Source organism: Corapipo altera, unplaced genomic scaffold (assembly GCF_003945725.1).
Source record: "Corapipo altera isolate COAL_440 unplaced genomic scaffold, ASM394572v1 24b, whole genome shotgun sequence".
NCBI classification, from domain to species: domain Eukaryota; kingdom Metazoa; phylum Chordata; class Aves; order Passeriformes; family Pipridae; genus Corapipo; species Corapipo altera.
This window is the reverse complement of record NW_020884888.1, coordinates 5,793,994-5,807,800: the sequence shown is the minus strand read 5'-3', so window position 1 is coordinate 5,807,800 and position 13,807 is coordinate 5,793,994. Positions and strand designations below refer to the sequence as shown.

Sequence of the window (13,807 nt, the reverse complement as noted above, 5' to 3'; positions counted from 1 at the left end):
GGGAATTGCAGGCATTACACTTTATTCATTTTTATAAAATTGCACCTTCAACTGAGACCATATCAGCAGTTTGCACTCTCGCAGTATCCACTGTGATCCAGAGAAAATATGTTCTAATCCAAGTCATCAATGAAGTTTACATTCCCTCCGTTCTTCACATTGGAGCATCTTGTTGTCTCTTCCTGCCCCATGATCCAACCAAATAAAGCTTCCTGCCAAGCCAGGCCTCTCTTAAACGATGTTGTCCATGACAGTGCTCCCTCACACCAGTATCACTGCAGACCATTGTGGGGCACAGGGGTGTTTAAATGTTTGAGCTGCTGGCTGAGAAGCAACTAGGTTGTTCTTCATCTCTAGTAGGAAAAATTATTCTATGCCTTTTTTATTTTAACAGTGCCACTTTTTAGAAAGAAAAAGACAAACCTGTATGACTGACTGTATGTTTTGAACTGAGTTATTAATGGAGAGATTGCAATGTGGCAAATCAGCTTCTAGGACCTGTGTTACCAGTCCCTGTGTGGTGGTGGTCTGCCAGGGATGAGAATTCCATGACTTCTTGGGGCAACCTGTTCCAGTGTCTCGTCTCTCTCACAGTAAAGAATTTCCTCCTTATATCTAATGTAAACCTACTCTCTTTCAGTTTAAAGCCATCCCCCTTGTCCTATCACTATATGCCCTTGTAAAAAGTTTTTTTTTATAGAGGCAAAGATAAACCTAAATAAAAAACAGTAAATGCAAACAGAAGAGCAATATATGTGGTATATTTTCTAATCAAGAACTTCTGTTTTGTAGGTATAAATGCACCAGCATTGTTCCATATAACACTGTATTAAAGATATCACCAAGGATTCAAAATACATAAAACGTGCACTAAAAAAATCCAGTCTGGACAGCGAAATTTTGTCATATACTAGCTGTGACCTCCAAAGCATAAAATTTCCAGCCTGTGCATCTTGCTAGGTAATGCCATGGAATGCATTTGCCCTGTGAAGGTAACTGTTTTTCATGACATAACCCAGCTGGGCAGAATATTAAAGATTACTATAAAATAAAGGCACTGGAAACAAGTATGTGTTATTGCAATTAACCAGGCACTTTATTATAAAATAGTCTGCAACACAGAGAAGTAAAGAAGAGTCCTTCAGAACAACCCACTGAAACATGAAAGTAGATAATTTTTGTACAGAACATAGTTTAATAATTCCTTCATCAAGAGGATGGGAATCACTGAATGAAACCAAGTAAATTACTTCAAATAGCCTGTGAATTTAAAACAAAAACCTCAACAACAAAAAAACCCCACAAACAAGAAGGTATTAACAAAATTGTGTATTCTTTTTAAGTCCTTGTATAGTATCCGAACTTCTGAACAAAGCTGATTTTGGTCCACTCTATCAAAACAAACTAGAGAGAAAAGTCACCTAAAGGTATAGCATTGATTTTCAAACCTGAAAAAATTATAAAATAAATATCAATCAGTTAGTCCAGGATAGCTTTGAAATCTTGACAAAGAGACGGTTCTGTCACTGTCTTCAGTAGTGCCATAGTATCCTTTGAGACCTTCCTGAATAGTTGCATCTTACCTACCAAAATATCAGAAACAACTAATTATAAGTGCAAGTAACTATCAGTTGTCATTTAGGGAAAATACTAATGAAGTGATGAAATCAATAATAGCTAAATCCAATTAAAAAGCTGAAATATCTGGAATATGGGGATAAAAAAAGCTGAAATAAAATGTTACCACTCTTCTACCTTTAAATAAGGCTAATAAATAAAAAGGTTCAAAATTGTACACGAAAATATTAACAAAGAAAACCAAGGAGCAAATTCCTCCTACTTTCATTTCTTGTAACACTACTTTGTTTGGATTTGAGAACTTCATTAAATATTTTCAAAAAGTATAAGACCATTTATTCAATAACTTTATCTGCCAAAAAAGGCCTTCTGTCAAACCACAGTTACTTTGAAAGACCCTGTTTTAAACAATGCTAAGGACAAGGGACAGGTCCTTATCTGTCGCAGGAAAGTATTCCCAAACTGTTTCTTTTCCCCTCTACTTTCAGATATGTCATCAAAGTAGCCTATGCCTGGAACTGACATATGCAAAAAAGATTAAAAAAAATAAAATCATGTGGAAAATGCACCTTTTGCTATAAGACTGGAAACAGCAATTCTCCCCACTGTGTTTCCATGCAGGAGAAGAGAGGCTAACTGGAAAGCCACCCTTATGGTGGAAAATACTGAAGACTAAATGAGATTATCAGGAATTAATTTTTTATAGGTGAACATAACAGTTTGAAACACAGGTCAGTGAATGTCCCATCAACAGAATTACAGGCAGTAAAAAGGACCTTTTAAAGACTAGGAGGAACATGTAAAATCCTAGCAACAGTTTAAGTCCGTCACCTAAACAGTCTCAGCAAAATTGTCAATGGTGCAGAAAGGCAGAAGTGCTCAGTAAACATTTGTCCTGTACTTGGAAAGGAGACAGATGATGTATTTATATCTTATCATGATAAAGAAAGACTCTTGTTCCTTTCCCTGCTGGTAATAATAGGAGAGATGTTAAACAGTAACTATGTTTTAAATACTTAACTCTGAAGAATGATGACAACTCGTAATGACAAGCCCCTGAAGCCGATATTTAACAGGTTTGGGAATTGGGGGAAGAACCTCCTCCCCAAAACCTATGAGCTTGGTATTAATTTCCTGTGGAGAGTAATGGAAAGGCATGTGCAGGGACACAAAACCCCCCATGTTTAATTACTATCAACAATATGATCTTACAGGGGTAATAGGTTTTATACAGCCAATACAAACTCAAAAATGACAACAAAAAAATATAGCTGTTAAGTCAACACAGGGGTTATTACCAGCCTTAGTTATCCTGTGCTACAGATTACTCTACCATATAGAGATACTGAGCTAACTTTACAGGACCACACCTGAGTTAGTGGACTTCTCTGTCATGACTATTCCAGCGTTTCCGCGTGCTACCTGATTTCCAGAAGTAAGACAAAAATTTTTGTCTTGCTTTCATAGTAGAAGTGAGTCAATGCCTGCTAATTGTTTAGGTAGCTATGAAGCAAAGATCTCTAAATCCTCGACCTTTCAGCAGTTTACCTGAAGTCTCAGACATTTACAAAAGAAAATGGGCCCTGTAGATAAAAAGACTGGGTTGTCTTGACACTGTGGATGTGATGAACAGATAGATTCTGCCTTAGATAAGGTAAGATTTATGAAAGAATAGCTGGAAATTGCTCTTTTCAAGAAAACATCACCACTGACTTTCTATTGACCTTTGGACTTTTCCTGCTCCACCTCCACAATACTCAGCAGAGTGTTAATAGGCTTTTCCAGGAATTTAGGAAGAAGGATGATTCCATTTCTCAAGGGCAATTCTCACTGCCAGAGAAGCCAACTGATAGATGGTCAGCCTTCCCTCTTTCCCTTCTTGGGTTAGAAACTGTGCACACAGGCTTGGACCACATGCAAGTTTCAGGCCAGTACTGCAGTTAAGCAAGCAGCAGAAGGAGCCTAGTGACAACCACTATTCACACTAGGGAAACTGCTCCTTACTTCCCAGCCCAATTTCCCTGCCACTTGAGGTGGAGGGGTTCTGTGGAGGGCAGAAACCACTTTTATGGCAGATGCATGCAGCCATGGAAGACAAGATTCTGCTGAGCAATAACGCTGCCTGGGGCTGTGCCTTCACCCTGAAGGTACTGTCAGATTCAATAGTAAAGCATGCACAGAGAAGGATGAGGGAGCTTTGGTTTGGATTGTGGTCTGCCAGTCAAAGATCCCAAGAGCAAAACATTCATCATTAAAGATGAAAACTCAAATGTGCCCTATATGGATCTTGGAGCAGTGAGGCAGCTCCCATAGAAGCCATTGTCCTACAGGGTATGACTACTGCATTCCCTGCTTAGTTTTTCAGTTCCCACCCTCTCCAAGTGAAGCAAGCAGCCACCCCCGGTACTTCTCCGCAGCAGTGAGCAGACATGGAGCCTCTGGTTTTGGTGTCAGTGAGGAACTCAGAGAAGGAGTTTCTCTGGGAGAGGCTGCTGGAGTTCTGCTCCATACAGAAAGTCCATAGCTGTCAAGAACATGGCTAGTAGAATCCCAATCATCAGTCTGTTTCCTGTCAAAGTTTAAGTGACATCTTGATACATTCACACTGCACCACCAAAAATCAGACTGTGCACTCAGGCATTGCTGCAAGCCTTTGATCTGGAAAGAAAATGCTTCCTTTCAAAAGGAGAACTGCTCTCTTTTGGGGGCACTGGTCCTCAGTATCAAAGTAAGCTTATGATACATTTCAAATCAAATAGATGTTATTCTGGAACGAGACTGAAGAATTTCTCAGTATTGTATAATAAAACTGCCCAAGCAAAGACTCATTCAGAGTGCAAACTACAGAATCAGAATTGACAGTCTGGGCTTCAGCGCAGCTAAATTCATCAACAGTACTGAACTGCTTCAGGAAAACCTCCTGCTGTTCACTTTTAGCATCTTAGAACTGAAAATTCCATTATTTCTGTGGCTGGCCAGCGGACAGACCACACAACTGCTTGAGGAGAGAGCTTCCTAGAAGCCAGGGACACAGGTAGCTTCTTTACCAAGTAGAAGTGTCAAGAGGCATGCCAACACCACAACTCTCTAAGAATACAGCACATGAAGTGCAGCCAGTGCTTCTGTTTCAAACTGACCCCAGTGACACTTTTTTTGGTAAGAGTTTAAATAGTGGGAGGAGCTTATTTAGTTGCCTGTTAATCTACATTTTTAAAAATAGGAGCCTGAGCATTTATATTTCATTTAGTTAAACCTGCTGAGAATGCTTATATGATTACCCCAATCTTATTAAGCCTTCTGAACTGTACAAACTTATTAAGTGCCAAGCATCAAGAACTGTCCTGTAAGGACAAGGCTCTAGAACATGCAGTGCTGAAAAACATACCATTTTAATTTGCCTACTTATCCTTAGTAAATTTGATAAAAATCAGAAAGCATATTAATGTACATTTTATAACAACATTTTATGATGAGAAAACTTGAAAAATCCATTACTTGCCAATATTTATTAAAATTAATCTTAGATAAAACTGTAAAAATAGTTGAATACTTACAGATTTTTAAGGGCTTTAGCAGGCATTTGTAAATAACTTTGTGATTTGACAGTTTGACAATGAAGGCATGGTAGCAGAGCCATTCTGCTGCCTCAGAAGGGAACATGTCAGATGCACCTTTGTTACCTAAAGCAATCCCTAGAGACAGAACAGGAAAATAACGTCACTGAAAACGATGAGCATCAGGAAGAATGTCTGATCTCTCCTCTTTTTCTGTAAAACTATTTCAAGACTTTTTACTAAAAACCTATTTAGTCAATGATACTGCTCTTAAGCCAGCAGAAAACTAAAAACTAAAGCCTGAATCTCAATCTTCAGAAAACTGAGTTTAAGAAGAAAAATGGCCTGTGATTCTTATCATACACTCCATATTTTTCATTACTGATCTTTATCTAAAAATTACATTATCAGACTGCACATTCAAGATGTTTCATTTGTCTAAAAAAACCCCCCAAAACCAACTACTTCATTGTCATTAACAACCTATACCTGCATTTTTTGCTTTCAGGATAGCATAGCAGCATGACGCAGTCTCAGAGATGATCCTTAGGAAGAAATAAGGATTTTTTCTAACTTGCTGGTTGAATGGAAGTTGGAGAACACAGGCATGGAACCTGTTCACAAAAACCAGCCTATTTAATCAAAAGTCATTTGAGATTTCAAGTGCAACTATGATTACATACCTTAGGCACTATACAACATTTAAATGCACCCAACAGTCTTTAGCTATATCAACACTGTTACCGTATGACACCTCTCCCAGATATACACATTTCTGGAGTGTCAGACACACAGGATATTTGTTTCTAGGTTTTATGTTGAATGAAGATCTTGAAGCCATCTGCCTTGGTAATAGAATTGTCTTCTGAGGACAACAACTGTCTCACGTGCAGGGAAAAATAAACTACACATCGTCACCAATTCCATATCACAGACCATGCCACCAGACAACACCCACATGAAAGAGTTTGAGAGGAAATAAAAACAAAGGAAAATTCTACAACAAATTCTGTTCAGGTATACAGGAAAACAGAGTTCCAAATGATGTGGTGTTCCAGAGACCAGGACACTCCCTATTTTGTGTATTTGGAAGCCAATTCTACAGAAATTATTTGTATCATGTGCCTCTTTACACCTGTTTGAAAATATTTTAAAACTGCTGACTTTTTTTCCCCTTTTTTTTTCTTCAGACTCCGGTATTATAATCCTGCTTATGTGAATATAGCCAATTACAATGCTGACTTTTAATTATTCAACATTGTATATACTTGTTCATTTAATTAGTGTATTGCAATCACTTTAAAAAATTCTGACATTTTCAAATATTTAAAGCTGCATTGAGGTCTCTGGTTGAAGTAACCTGACATGCAGCTGTAGACAGTTTTTAAAATAAGATATAAAGACCATTGTTAGAATGTTACCCTAAAAGCATATAGAAGTAACTAAGTAATCATATCCAACATCAGAGAAAAACCATAAGTCACTCGACACAAAAGTCTGACGCATCGGTGCTGTACTAGACAAACCCAATCACACTTCTTGGACAAAGAATACAGTTTGAATATAGACCAAGAGGATTTTAAGAACAAAACTAAAATATCACTTTATAACAAGTACGAGTCTAGCAAAAGATCTGTTAAAACAATAAAAAAAATTACTGCTGCCAATCATTCAAAGTTTTCAATGCACAGAGTTTAGTATTTTCTCCCAACCTGCTTAGCAGTTTTAATTTCTCTCTCTTATCTTTGTTTAAAACATTCATTTCCTCTGCTGATCAAGACCAGCCCACAGAGACCAAGATACTACCAGCTAAGGAGCAACTACGACATTATCAGCAGGTAAGAAACTGCAGTTAACTTGGTAGAATCAAACCTCACTTTACCTAGTTATACTGGCCAAAGTTCTATATGAATTTAATAGATACAAAGTTCTAAATATAAACTGATTAATATTTAACTGGTCTAAATATAGAATGGTTAATAAGGCTTCCTGTCATACTCCTGAAGCAAAACAAATTGGTTTTCTTGAAGTCAGTTGTCAATACCAAGAGATACTGAAAATCTACTTAAACACTTAAAATCACTTTAACACACACATCAATATAATCCTGTATCCTAAATCTAATACTCTTAGTTAAGAAGTGTTGAAACAAGAATAACTTGACTTGCTACAGATATTTACTAATGCACACATTAACATATATATACACTGCACATTTATATCACACACTTTTTTCTAATCCATAGCTCCTCCATGTGTTAAGAAAGAGTAATGAAATATTGACAGTTACTACAGAAGACCGTGACTTACCTGTAAGCCTGAAGTAAAAATATCTTGTAGATGTTAATGAGAACTGTTCTAAGGCTGTTGATCTAGAACAGAACAGAAACAGAGCCTTAAGAATATTTTAGTGTCATAATAGGATTTGTTGAAGATCTAGATAAAAAACATTTTATGCTAAACTTCAAAAATTTCTTTTATGCAATTAAGTTAGCAGGCTCAGTTCTGGAAGACCCTACAATATAGTTGATGTCAACAGTCCCAAATTATACGGATTACCTCTTAAAATAAACTCTTTATGTTACAACTCAAAGCAGTTTTAATGTTCTTCATCAATAATCACAATATTTCCAAACATCCATTTTCATATTCTCACCTGTAAATCAAGAAATAAACAATGACATTTCAGTTTGAGGACTGCAATCAGTTTGTATTTCATGTTTTTTCCAGCTGTTCTACTTGAATTGAAGGAAAGACTTGATCTGATAGAAGTACAGGAGTAACTAGAAAAAAAAGAGAAAAAAAGTAATTAAACTCCATGGGCTACTAGATCATATTAAATTCTGTAAAGTAAGCCTCATTTAACTTCCCACATTACAGAGATTCCTGCTAATCAACAAGCCAGTAGCTAAAAGATGGCCATAACTAAATTCAGTGTTGAAAAAGACTAGACACTGTGGCTTTAAGGGTATTACCTAAGGAACAGCTTCAATACCTCAGGGCTGAATAACTCACCCTGCTAAAAAAAAACAAAACCAATAACCCTAAACACAAACAAAATGTATTTCTAAAACACATAGTCTAGCCAGAGCATTATTAATTACTCCAGTGACAATAAGGTTATAATCTATGATCCATGCAATGCAGGATCTTAGGCTTGAAGCCATCTTAGTTGCTGGAACGATACCAGTGTTCCAGTTACTTAAGTCAAGCTTATCAAGAGCAAGGTAGTCCTTGTAACAAACACCATGGTGGACTTGGCAGTCCTGGGTTAATGGTTGGATTTGATGATCTTAAAGGTCTTTTCCAACATGAACAATTCTATGATTTTATGATTCTGATTAGTGTCTCCAAGAACAGTAGCACCGATGCCAATTATCAAAATAAACTGTTTCTTTCAGAAACACAGCTAGTGAATAAATCTCTTTGGCTGCTGGTTTTAGTCCTTTGCTATGGAAAACTGGGTCATACAAATTCCTTTCCTACACTGACCAAGCTTTTCTGTTTAGGAAGACTACTGAAGAACTTTACCATTCAGTTGGTGGAAAACATCCTCCTAGTTTCCCACTTAAATGCATGAAGTGCTGTTTATACTAAAAATGGTCAATAAGGCAGCAATATTATGCTTGAGTTTAAACAGTTCTTTCTTTTCAATCTTTAACAAATATCTAATGCCACCTCTAGTAGTCCCTGTAAAGGGTCTACAGAGCTTTTTAGTAGTATACATTGTCCTGTCTTGAGTTCTATGCCACTTCAAGCTGTTTTGTGTAGATAGTCAAGAAGTTAACTCTCCCCTACACTACCATCTGAAGGGAACACCTCTGATGTTGAAAGGATTACTAGTCCCTCCAGTCTATACCAAATTAGTCCCAATCTGTAGCAATCCCAATCCCTACCTGAAGCATAATACTTCCTGCTGCTTTCAGGAAGGTACAAAAAATAATAATTTCAAAACTATAAATACAGTTATATGACATCAAGTGCAACACACTGCATAGTGGTGACAGAAGCTGAACTGAGGTGATTGAATAAACTTTTTCAGAACCATGAGGTCATCATGTGGTATATGCCTTCTGATCACTAGTGAGTTAGCCACATTTGATGGTGTTAATGATATGCACATTCCACCAGGGTGGAATGAAGAAAACAGCAAGCTGCACAACAGAATAAAGTGTTTAGATTACTGTATAAGAATCAGAATTGTAAAACATATTTTGCAGTTAATTCAATTACACCATTCACAAGACACCCTTGTGCCTCTCACACTATGTACAATACACTGTAAAGCTGACACTGGAGTTTACAACTCTATTTACCTGGAGTAATCGCAGTAAACCTCAAGTGTCTGTATATCTAATAATAAACCACACCACGGGATCAAACGACAATCTGGCAGCTGTTTAAATTTGGGACATCCTGGGATATCATCAACAGGAAAATTCACGACTGTCTTATTTGGGTTTAGTAAAAAGCCATACTCAGGAATACCTGCTGCTAGAGTCCTAAAACAGACATAAACAGTTAGCCTAACTCTCCCCACAAAAGCAAACAAGATCTAGCAGAAAAGGTCAGAAATCAAAGAATAAAGGGAACCTTTATTCTAGGTTAACTCTAGGTTAAGGAACACAGTTAGAAATAAACAAAAGTGAAGATATTAGAGGTAAATACATACATAAAATAAACTTTAGGATAATGGAGAAGAAATTTCACAGATTAATGCAAATTTCACAGATTAATGCAAATTAAGCACTTCAGCCATGAAACATTTGAGACACGCTGCATAAACCACACTCACAGAAACCACTGAGATCATAATCACTGGAAAAAGACAGATAAGAGTTATTGCGTTTGAAAGTTAACAAAACAAAAGAGAACCCATATAACAGTAACCTCATTTATTTGATGACAGGTTTTGAACTTAGTGGAGAAAGTTTCCCCTAAGGATGTTTTCATTGGCAGAATGCCTGCTGATTATCTACCCCTACTGGATTAGTGGTGTCATGGACAAGCAGTAATTTGTCTTACTTGGCAATGTACTTATGTGCAGGTTTCATCCTTTTAAAGAGTGAGAGGAAGAGGTAGGCTCTTCTTCTTGGGGTGCCATAGTTGTAATGCTGTCTCCTCATAATTAATTTATTGAGTCCCCATGTTGCAATACTACACTAGACAAAACTGTTACTACTCCATTTGTGGCATAGAGTTCATAGGATCTGAAAGCAGTTCTGGAAAACTCTCACAGAAGAGGCTGCTTCTCTACAGAAAATAACACAGATGGTGCAGAAGTTGATATAGAACAAAGATGCAGGTAACTTCAAAGGGCAAGTAGGACAACATCTGCAATGCTACTGCAAATGACATTGTGCTGAAAACATGCTATGAAGAATATTAGCTTGAGGTACCCCCTGCCTCTTAGTTCAGTTTATCATTCCCAGAACTGCAAACCCACAGATCCCTAGAAATTTCTTTCTGTACTGATAAGGAAATGAGGATAAATGAAGTCTTAAAAGTACATTGTCCACTATTTCATACAATTTATACTTCAATCTCTACTTAACTGATTCCTCCATCACATTTCAGGTTCACGAGAGAGCTGCATCTTTCTCACTATTGAAAAGCATGACGCAACTGACTGCTTTGCAGACCCTAAGCTTCAAGACCTGTCCTTTGGATCCATTAAACTGGCTTTGGCATCAGCAGAACTCTCCTTGGACTGACTGTAGACTCCTACCTACGGTAAGCAGGAACCTCTTTTGGGTTTTAAAAGAAATTTTAAAGAAATTTAAAAGAATTTTAAAAGAAAAGGTAGTTCTGAAGCACTCTTCAGAATTACTGGTTTAAAACTTCTGTGTGAACTGCATGCTGCTATGCTACTGGTATCTTCAGATACTCATCATGGAATGTTAATGACCAGAAAATTCTTAGCAATATTGGATCAGACAAAAGTTGCACTCTTTCCCAAGGAACAGAAAGTAGCAGCACATCTGCTCAATAAAAACATTTTAGGAATATAAATAAGATATCTTCAAAATTTGAGGGAAATTGGTCTTAAAAGACACCTGTCAGCTGCTTTGGTTACTAGTGCACTACTAATTTTTGCTGGAAGCTCCATCAATGTCAGTAGGTAGGTCCCTAATTTAAACTTCAGCAGGAATCCCCTACTATCTGAGCTGCAACAGATTGTTAGCTGGCTATCAAGAATGCAGTTATTAGGATTCTTCCCAAGCATACACTTAGAGTGAGGACTCCAAAACAGCCCTTGACTGTTAACTCATAAAACAAATACACCTATATGCATAAGCATGTATAAAGACTAAAAAGAATTATGTAAAAGGTGTTAATGCTTATTACTTTAAAGACTGTCTTTAATAGCATACCTTAGAAAAGTTCTTGCCTGCAATAAATGGGGTGTAACCAGCAAAAAGTCATCAATGAGACGTATTAGGACTCTGTAATCAAGAAGAAACTGATATCAGATTTTTTAATATGTAATCCTTTCAAATTTTTGTCATACTCTTTAGAGCAATAATGTGCCTATTTTTTAATTAACAAGATGGTAGAGGTCAGTATGATCTCCAAATCCAGACTCATGAAGAAATTATCAGTTCTGTTTCTTTCCTAAATATAAATTTAAAAAAAAAAAAAAAGTAAAGGGACTGGCTACATGAAACATGAAGGAATTTACGGCACACAAGCCATTCCACAATAGCTCCCCTAGATGCAGAGTTGCACACATTTCCAAGGCAGAATTTGCATTATCTTAATCTATAAGACAAGGAAAAGAGGTGAAAGACCAGGTATATGGTATTTTCAAGCAGAAACCAGATTCTTGATGGGTTCTAATTCTTTGTTTACCATATAATAACTTGATGTAAAACATACTGCCATCTACCACTATAAGGGCTGAAATTTTTTTTCCAACAGAATTAAGACCCCAAGCATGCCCATATTTTTCTGATAAATCCTGCCTAGCAGATCACAGAAGCTCTGGAGATGATCTTGTAAAGTCTCCTCTTCGAAGCAAGAGTATTGTCACCACCATGATCAGATCAGCTGTGCCTTTGCCTACACAAGTCAATAGCCACATTATTTTTTTGACTTAAAGGATAAAGGAAATTATCAAAATCATTCAACAGACACCTAAGCAGCATTCTAAAATCTGTTTTTTATAAAACCAGTTGCTACATTAAGGAGTGCCTTCCTCTAAATCAGTTTCATAATTTCAGTTTCACAAACAATATCCTTTGAAAGCAATAGACAACAGTTCAGACTTACCACAGAATCCCAGGGCCTGTAAGAACTCTACTAGTTTTGTAGGGATATGTTTAAAATTCTGAGATTTTCCATTGCCCAGTGAGCCTTCCAAGAAGAAATACCAGACAGATGCACTTATCTGGAGTATTCCTACACAATTCTCAGTTTCTTTTTTCTTTCTTAGGATAGAATTTGCAGCAATGAAGGGAGGTGTCTGAACACAGATAGGTTTCAGGGTCTAGTTCATGCCTAAATACCCTGATCTGGGATTCAGTTTTACCTCCAGTTCACAGGGAGGGAAAAGGGACCCCAATATTTTTAGAGAAAATAAAGAGGTAAAGCTTTTATCAAGCTAGCTTTCTATCAAGCTCCTAAGAAGAAAGCACATGCAGGGCACAACGACTGAGAAGATTTACCAAGAATCACACAGGCCTTCAAACAAGAACCAACACCCCTCATAAAAAGTCTGCAATAGAGTTGTGTCCTATGTTAAGATTTACAGATAGTGGATTGGAAAGCCAGCAGGTAGAACTCTGGAGTATCAGAAAGCCTGTAACAAACATTGCATCTTGTTTGAGGTCAAAAGACCACAGATGATGTGAGAATGAGCGTGGCAGAACCAGAAAACTTCTTAGATGTACAAAAGCAGCTTGTCGGACTCTCTACAGCATCCCTAATACGGTTCTCTTTGTAGGAATAATTCTCCTACCAAAGATACAGTAAAGCTTCTTTTCAGCACTTTTCCTCCTAATCTTATGACAAAAAGGGAAATTGCCACACAAAATAACCACAGTTTCACTGAAGTTGCAGAGATGTTTGTGGGCACCACACTCCTAATGAAGAGTTGGAAATTCTTGAAATTGAAATTTAAACTTCGGAGAAAATTACTGATGCATATACTACATATTCTGCATTACTATAACAGAGCACAGAACAAAGCATCCCTACCCATCCTGCTGCACTCCACAGAGCAATTTGTTTTCCATGTCTCCATAGCATAAGCTGCAAAGTAAGGTTGACAAAATAGAGCCCTGTGGAATTCCACAGCACTGTAAGTAGTACCTAGTAAAGAAAAGAAAAAAAAAATCAAGACATGCAACAAGATCACAATAGCCATTAAATATTTTTTATTTCAAGTATAACATATGTTTCAATAAGAAATACACTACATGTTTGCCAGTTAGCCTCACTTATATTTGTTTGTTCTTTCATCTAAGAATCTACATATGGATCTAGAAGTTTAAAGAGCGAAAAAACCCCAACTAATACACATATTCCTTTCATATTAACAAACTCTAGGAGACAACTGTCATTAAACGAAAGAAATCTTATAGCTGATCTCAAATCACAATGCCTCCTTCAGCTGCAGAGACAGCCTTCCTTTGAGCTTTTTAATTCTTTATGTTACACCTCACACAGCTTCA

At 37.0% G+C, this 13,807-nt stretch overlaps 1 protein-coding gene across 5 annotated transcripts in view; it reads right to left on the bottom strand.

Annotated features, from left to right (window-relative positions):
- Positions 1 to 1,070: 1,070 nt before the first annotated feature.
- The window catches only part of TERT (telomerase reverse transcriptase), a 30,870-nt gene continuing 18,133 nt past the window's right edge, over positions 1,071 to 13,807 (bottom strand). For 2 of the 5 annotated variants that reach the window (XM_027644071.1, XM_027644074.1), the window contains 8 exons: positions 13,332 to 13,445; positions 11,507 to 11,578; positions 9,449 to 9,634; positions 7,789 to 7,915; positions 7,443 to 7,504; positions 5,622 to 5,746; positions 5,133 to 5,270; positions 1,071 to 1,583 (listed from right to left, as the gene is read on the bottom strand). In XM_027644071.1, the coding sequence (XP_027499872.1) occupies positions 1,480 to 1,583; positions 5,133 to 5,270; positions 5,622 to 5,746; positions 7,443 to 7,504; positions 7,789 to 7,915; positions 9,449 to 9,634; positions 11,507 to 11,578; positions 13,332 to 13,445 (928 nt within the window). In that variant the 3' untranslated portion in view covers positions 1,071 to 1,479. Of the gene's footprint in view, positions 1,584 to 5,132; positions 5,271 to 5,621; positions 5,747 to 7,442; positions 7,505 to 7,788; positions 7,916 to 9,448; positions 9,635 to 10,687; positions 10,861 to 11,506; positions 11,579 to 13,331; positions 13,446 to 13,807 lie in introns of those variants that run through there. The other 3 variants (XM_027644073.1, XM_027644072.1, XR_003527747.1) reach the window with 3 other exon arrangements.